Raw genomic sequence first — 8,511 nt, 5'->3', positions numbered from 1 at the left:
GTCGGGTGAGCTTTTTATGGCTAAACCAAAATCGGTCTATATGGAAATCATGCTGTAGACAGAATATTCTTATGTTGGCCATATTCAGTTGTTAAGATAGTAATAAGGTTAATTTTCATATGTCCATTGTAAAAACTTATTGCAAGTTGCACAATCAGATTCAATAAATAAAAAAAAACAACAGAATATACTAAGGTCACAACAATTTGATCATTTAATCCAAGCTATTTGGCCTAAAAATGTTGTTGCGATCTAGTGCCAGCAAATCTTCATGAAACATTTTCAGAACATCTCTTCTAGTGATATCTGTTTCTAGAAGAGTTCTAATCTGTTGAGGGAAGATTTCCTTTCATGGGTAAGGTGAAACATGGCTAACGCTCTCAAAGTCACATTTTTAGTTCCAACATCAAGAAACTTGCTCAGAAGATTTTTTCGAATGGTACCAAAGCTGAGTTCAAAAACGGTTCCGGCCTGTTTAAAAAAAAAGCCACTAGGAGGCGAGGAAGTTTTCCTTTAATGGCTTTTAAAAGTGAAGCATTGTAAACGCCATAGACGTCACATTTTTTGTTCCATCATAAAAAAACTTGCTCATAAGATTTTGGTCAAATGATACCCAGGCCAAAGTCCAAAAATCGTTCCGGTATATTGAAAGGCATAGCAGTCGGAGGGTAGGAATATATAGCAAGATTGAAAGATGATCACATACATGTATATTAAAGAGGTACTTCGTAAGTGAGATGTTGATATGCATCGTATTTCATAGCTGTAATTATTTGTATCTTACAATTTAATCTATAAGTAATTCACAAGTGACCTATTGAACTTTGTATAGACCGCCTCTTTTGCAGGAGAAACAAACAGCAGCTGGCTAAATGTGTTGTTCCAGTTGAGTTGCTCCAATTAATTATATGTTCTGTGTTTGAAATATTTTCAATTATCACGACTTTGTCCAAAATATTTGCCTTAACATTAAATAATTATGTTTTTTAAGTTCTTTTATTCTTCCCAACTCAACCTTTTATAAAAGTGTTGTTCTTTCGGGGCTCTGGTGAGTGCGATAAGGCTCTTGGTCCTCTTGTTCTGTTTTAGTTACCGTTATAGTTTAATCATATTTATTTCAAACAATACACATTGTTTTTACATTACGTTACAGTTATCTTGACCCGACCGGCCCAAAATACAATTCCAAGCTTGTTGTACATATAAGCTTGCTATATCCAAAGTGGTATTAAGATTTGGTAATGCAACTAAAGTTATTGACCGAAATCCTGTTAATATCATAACCAGCCAGACAACATTTATTTGGCAAAGTTGGGAGTATCCAAGGGCCATAGCTCTTGAGAGCTTCATGCGATTTTGCTTGTTATCAAATTTACTGGAGATTTATTTGCCCACAAACATTTCAAATAAGTTTCATGAGAATCGGATGTAAACTATTGAGATACGAGAGCAGGCAAGGTAAATTTTGGCTTTGTGTAGAATGCAAGGGCAATAATTTAAGAGTGCTAGAATCCATCTTGTTGGTTATCAAACTTGGCCGAGATATTATATCCGTACACAATATTACCAATTTTTATCATCCAATTTAAACTGGTGTAGTAATTGAGATTCAATCATTCTTCTGGACAGCGCATTATCCAGCTAAACCGCTCGCCCATCGTTGGTGTTCCCACAATGCACCATGGTTTATTAAACTGGTGTATAAAACCCAAACTCATGTAATAAGTTAAACTAGAAATATCCAATGCAGATGGCCTTCATTTGTCGTTATTCTGAAAACGATTTACATTCATTCTTGCCGTAGTAAAAAATCAAATCTGTTTAGAATTTAAAAATAAAGGTTAATATTTATAAGCTTTGTTTACTTTAGTATTGTGCAAAGTCGTTCGATTAACAACGTCATGCGCAATTTGTCGTAATGACGTGAATCGCATTAACTGGGTGAGTGCAGATTATTATGTGGGCAGGTCAGTCCCATTCTAATATCGTCAATTCATCCGTATAATTGAAATATACAACAACACGCCGACGCCGGGGTGAGTAGGATAGCTCCACTATATATATATATTGCTACTCACCCCGACGTCGGCGTTAGCGTTGGACAATGTTAAAGTTTGCTTACCACCTCAACTATTTTCAATGTCCCTTGACATATTGCTTTTATATTTTGCATACTTCTTTACCAATATGACCTCAATCTAAAAACAAGAGCAGACAACTGTATCAAGTATTTTGTAAGGATTATGGCCCTTTTTTCACTTAGAAAATTGAAAATTTGGCTATGTTTTGTGTTTAGCTCAACTTTATTCCTATAGTATCAAAGCCATTGCTTTCATACTTGCAACACTCACTAACTATAATAAGGGGACTGTGCAGGCAAAGTTATGTTACTCTGGCATTTTGACAGAATTATGGCCCGATTTATACTTAGATAATTGAACATTTGGTTAAGTTTTGTGTGTTGGTCCATTTTACTCCTAAAGTATCATAGCTTTAATTGCTTCAGACTTGGAACTCTCGCTAACTATCATAAGGGGACTGTACAGAAAAAGTTGCATAACTCTTGTTGGCATTTTAACGGAATTATGGCCCTTTTTGACTTAGTCACTTTGAATATTTTATTAAATTTTGTGTTAAGATCCACTTTACTTCTACAGTATCAAGGCTATCGCTTTCAAACTTCAAATACTTTCTTATTATCATGAGGGTACTGTACCTGGCAAATTGAATTTGTCATTGACATTTGAATGACCTTGACTCTTGAGGTCAAATTAATAAACTAATAAAATTAATCAATTTTGCTTTAATTGCCATAACTTCTTCATTTATGATCAGATTTGATTCATACTTTGACAAAACAACACTTACCTGACATACCACAATGGACTCCACCCATCTCCACCCCAGAATCATCCCCCGCCCTCCAAAATAAAACAAACTTTTTTCTTATTTTTGAAAGATAATCTTATAAATGACCTCCATAGTATACCCCCACCTCCATCCCTACCAAAAAATATTATTTTTACAACATAGTAAAAAAAAACACAAATATTTATTTATTTCATTTTTGAAGGACCCTCCCACCCAAGCTATTGCTATCAAACTTGAAATAAAATCTTACAAATCTTAAATAGATTGTGGAAAATATACCTGAACTCAGAATCGTCTATAAAGTACAACTTCTTTAAAACATAAGCGATCAATATGTTTCAATTATGGTCTTCTTCCACTTAGAATATGACTATATTACCTTGACCTTATTGCATTTGAACAATTTCCCCATGATGGCTTACGTTATACTGTCAAGCACTCGAATAGTCGAGCGCGCTGTCTTCTGACAGCTCTTGTTTATAATATATATACATGATCATGTTTACGATACAAATAATATTCGAATATTAATGTGTGCTCTTTGTGTATATACATATATTATGGTGCTACTGTTTTTTTTGCATCCATGGCATACCATATCATGCAAAACCATATGATTTTATGCAATATCATTTCATATCACTTCATTTCTTGGCACGATACAAATAAAAAGTTCTCGCAAAATGTAGCACGTGACAAAATTGAGAGCTAAAACTCCGTTACAATCATTGAAGTACCTACAGTGTTATCTTTGAATGTTTGTTGAGAATTAACAGCCACGAATGGCTTAAATGTTAATATATCAATAATGATTTCAAACGTATTTTTATCGAATCAACGACCTTGGAACAGCAATGTACTAAATACGTTATTAATTTAGGTCGTTGGAGCATGATTGCAATAAGCATTATGATTTATTAGTCTACGTTTTAATTATTTTATTGAAAGCACGTTGAATTTGGCGGGGGAAAAGCAATATGAATATCGGTGCAAATAACATTTAAGTTAGGCATTGATTGATTTAGATTTACACATTTTTTACATATTCTAAATTGAACCGGCAAACGAAGCAAATGGTAATGTTTAGCCACAGCCTATTGCACGGCACATCATACATTTGGTACCCAACGTTCTTCATGCGCAAAATACAGTTCTCTGCATCTCCTCCGTTCGGTTCCCCAGATTTCCAGAATCTTGCCGTTTTACAACCATCAGTGTCATATGTGGTCTTATTCTGCTGTATTTCATGCACTTGTTCGTCGTAGGACATGGATTTAAATCTGTCTATTTCACTTCCATTGCCATGAATTATTTCAAAGCAATTTTTGAGAAGGTCGTAATTCTTCATACCGGTCTTAGTAAGACCGGTAAGAATCGCATCGAATGAAAACTTCTTCTCAGCTTCTTTAGCCACATCAATCCATACTGTGTGGAGGGAACCGGACTGTTGTTGACATGTTGCATTCGCTTCTAACATACATAGATAAACATAGTGTGAGTGTTTGGGTTTAAATTAATATCAATAGATATGCATGTTCCATGTTTCTCACCATCGCATCTAAGAATGGTGTTTGTGTGGTGCTTTGTTGCATTTAGACTGTAAAACTGAATTTTACTTAATTAATTTTCGACATATTGCAAGTCATTTAGCGACTGGTCTCAAAATATTTAAAACAAAATTATCACAAAATTGTAAGCAATGCGTTTTAAGAAATGAAAATGTTATTTTTTCTGTCAATATATTGTTGTATACGGATAATTTACATTTCAAATGTTCTTTAATAACCGTTTTATAAATAATCTTACACTTAAAGGAATAAACAATTTTGCACATATACAATTTTGCATTTCGAAAAAAGATACTAGTATTTTAAAGATATAAATTAGCTCTGGAAATGTATGAAGTTAGAATGATATTGCTTCAATACATTGGGTATGTGGGGTATTTGATTATCAGGTTTTTAATGTTTGAAGAAACGAGTACCGTGTTCAACGATACTCTTTTATGAATTATATTTTAACAAAATCTGTACTACTTTATAAAAAAAGATTGAGTTTTAAAGTAAGAGTTGTAGTTATTTATCTAAAAACAACTTAAACGACTCGTTTCATGTTTTGGCAGAGCTACACTCGAGAATTGCGATCGTTGCAAATATTTTTAATTATGTTATTTTCATACATTTAATGCAAACCATAAAATGCTCTAATCCGACGTTCAAATTTTAAGTGATAATTAATCTCATCTTGCGTTTCGTTAAGATGGTTGAAATAATGTGTGATTTTGAAGAGGTAAAACTTGCACGGTTTGTACCCCAAAATATGTGTGCTGTTTTTGGATACAGCAAAGGCTAAAAGTTTATGTCTATATGGAAGAAAGAACTATCCACATCAACAATTTCAGAGGACACTTTTTTCATACAAACTTGCCTGTGGCCGAAGTCATATTTCTTGTTGCAAACGGACGATACAAGACTTTTGTAGTATTCTGTTCAAAATACTCTTGTCCTTCCCCATAGCATGGTAAATGACCGAACGGCAAATGTACCCAGCTGCCGGACGAGTTACACGTCAATTGGAAAGTTATTGTGTTGCTCCTGTAATCGGGCTTGCATCTGAAATAAGCCATTCTGTCGTTTTGACTCCAATCTTTAGCCAGATCAGCTGTCCTGTATGACGCTTTAGGTGGCTGGCACATCTTCTGACACTGGAAGTCTGTAAACGACCAACTGCCGTTTGTAAGACAATTTATTGCCGGACTTCCGTTGCCCATGAAGCCGCTCATGCATTTATATCGGTTTCGGTTACCGACGAGGCGAGCATTGGATAGAAGCAGGGCATTCTCTATAGCAGGAGGTTCTGGACACTCCGTAATGATGCACGGCTTATCTGACTTCTGGTACTTTGGATTGACACAGGTTTCATGTTTCTCACATTTGTTGAGCTCGCAAGACCCGCTCTGATATCTGTCGTCAATACCAACCGTAGAATACACGCACAGCGGACCGGCGGTGTCCAGGGATTGAACATCTGTTAGCCCGTCCAGTAAGGAGCAATATTTCGTCTGCTTATGGTACCTCACGGCTGTACAGGTCTGTCTACGACGACACTCGTCTAGACAATCCTTGTAGGTGTCCCCGAACATCTCCCTAATGGTGGTGATCTGCGTGACTTTGCACGAACGGAGCAAGGATTTCTCTGCGAGAACCTGTGCGTTGTTGATTACGCGAAGACTAATATTTAAGATGGCGATCAAATGCATAATGTATTTCACTGCACCCATTCCGTCGTATTTCTCCATCAAGGTGCTACTACTAACAATAAGTAGTCCTGATTTTTATATTATATACAAATGACGGTTACTTCTAAAAACTTGCGACGTATTGTCCCTTGCTTCAGTTATATGTTATTAAGAAAATCATAACTCATCGTTTATTGTACACCAAAACTGATGATATTTTACATTTTACATTATTCCATTCGTACTCAACAGTTATTTACTAAGCCGTTGCACGTAATGTTAACTTTGTAATAACATTTACCTCACAAACTGCCAAAGAAACATTCCAATGCAACATGTTTTATCACTCTTTTATAATAATTACTTTTCTAAAACGGAAATTGTATGAAAAGATCGCGTTGAATTCAAACACAATAGGTTGCGCGTTTGTTCAATATATAAATCACTTTTGTGAATGACGCACAATAAAGGCCTCAGTCGCAATCAATTGCTGACCAACGCACAGGGGCTTACACATTGTTTGTTTCCAGTAACATTTCCAAAGGTTAGGTATGTTAACAATCATTTTTATTGTTCGTTAATTGTTTTTCTAAGAAGCGTTTTTTCACACTATAATATGTTGCTCTATGACCAAAATCTTCATTTTTCCATGTATCATTCATGACATAAACACATTAATAAATATTACGATTATCGAACCTAATAAACATATTTGACAACTCAACCTGGAGTTACACAAGGGTCTGCCGGCTATAGTTGACGCAAAGAAATAAGGCCTTAATTTAGGAGACACAATACAGGCGCGTATGTTTTGTAAGAACGTTGTGGAATTCGAACTGAATGCAACGCCTCACACTTAGACCACAATTTATAACACAAATATGATAGACACAATTTATAATATTATATAGGTTGATCTTATACGGTACACGCAGCCCTGGATTACCAATTAGGCAGAGTAGGCAACTGCCTATGAGCTCGCGACTTTTTAGCGGCCACATGAGATCGTGACAAAATAAAACATTTTACTAACTTACTTAGCCCACTCTAATCATTTGACACAGGCAATCAATTGTATGTTCCAACTCAATGCTTGATAATGTCTTACCAAGTGGCAATCCGTGATTGTTTTCTTAAATTCTTTATCTAATAATTATAATGTGGTATGGGTAACAATGTAGTGTGACATTTGTTCCTAGATAAGGTTATATTTTATGTCTTACCAGCCTTCAAACTGGTCGGCTATTTTAAACAGGAGAACGACTGGGCACGGACGCTCTAGTGCGCACAAGGACGACTAGGGGCCTGGGGCCTGGGCCCCAACATTTGCACTACCTATGGACATTCACGGTGCTAATCCGACACTAAGAACACGTTCGCCTCGTCATTATTTTAAACGAAAAACAAGGTTTATATCTGAACAACCAGGCTATTATGGTGCACATGTATATTCTTTGTTCACAACGCATGCTGCGTCTGGTACAATAGCACTCAACTTCACTTAATGGACTCTGTGTAGTGGTGTTAAACCGCGTCTCCATTCGCTCCATTTGAGAAACTATCCCAGTAAGAGTGGACTTAAAATACTACGAACTCTTCAGCTCATATTTTACAAGGTATTTAATAATTAGTTATTGTACACAAATAACATTCGTTTGGCCTCATTGGTAAAAATTACCAGGAATCAAGGGATAGCCGCGATTCATTCTTTGTGGACTTAAATGGCGATATCTCACACTGTGTAAGCAATATTGACTTTTAAGACCTTTATTATTTTGAATAAATCTTCTTTAAACAAATCGATCAATATATATTTAAAATTTATTTTCAGCGGTAAGTGCCATTTGTTGCTGTTAGCAACTTGTATGAATATTGACATAAAGTGTTAATGTAGGGAGATTGCGTTATTCGATATCTCTTAAAAGCTGTTAGTTTTCGTGAAACACGTTAATTAACATTCCAGCGTATCTAGCTGATTAAAAAGCATAGGTTATCAGCATAGAATTCATAACAGTGCCCCCGATATGGGTAATTAAAATGAGAGTGTACTCCTTTCTGTATAAATAATAACTGCAAAAGCGGCAAAGGCAAACAAACAATGAGCTTTTGAAGGGTAGGCAACTTAAACAAGTTTATAAGTTTTCATATTTTGTATATTTGATTGTTCGAAGCTGTGTGCTTGTTCCAACTTCTATTGTGAAATAGGTGGACGAGTCTTCATCTTATTTAAAAACGTCAGTCTGGCCTTTCGGAAAAAGATAGTGACCTGATGAACTGATAATAGACTACACAAAAGGGGACTTTAAGCTCATTGTCTTAGGTAAAAGGTCAATGATTTGTTGTTGTTTGTTCAAAAATTGATATACAAGTGTTATTTTGCGAGCATAGGTATAAATGGAATA

The 8,511-nt window shown here is 35.5% G+C and overlaps 1 protein-coding gene across 1 annotated transcript; it reads right to left on the bottom strand.

Moving 5' to 3' along the window:
- Positions 1–3,794: 3,794 nt before the first annotated feature.
- LOC127882466 (uncharacterized) lies at positions 3,795–6,615 on the bottom strand. The gene is made up of 2 exons (XM_052431116.1): positions 5,299–6,615; positions 3,795–4,341 (listed from the first exon to the last, which is right to left on the bottom strand). The coding sequence occupies exons 1-2, from the start codon at positions 6,167–6,169 to the stop codon at positions 3,899–3,901; spliced, it is 1,314 nt and encodes a 437-aa protein (XP_052287076.1). The 5' UTR covers positions 6,170–6,615; the 3' UTR covers positions 3,795–3,898.
- Positions 6,616–8,511: the final 1,896 nt, after the last annotated feature.

Source organism: Dreissena polymorpha, chromosome 5 (genome assembly GCF_020536995.1).
Source record: "Dreissena polymorpha isolate Duluth1 chromosome 5, UMN_Dpol_1.0, whole genome shotgun sequence".
Taxonomy (NCBI): Eukaryota; Metazoa; Mollusca; class Bivalvia; order Myida; family Dreissenidae; genus Dreissena; species Dreissena polymorpha.
Note: the sequence above shows the minus strand (reverse complement) of the source record. Positions and strands in the feature narration are given on the sequence as shown.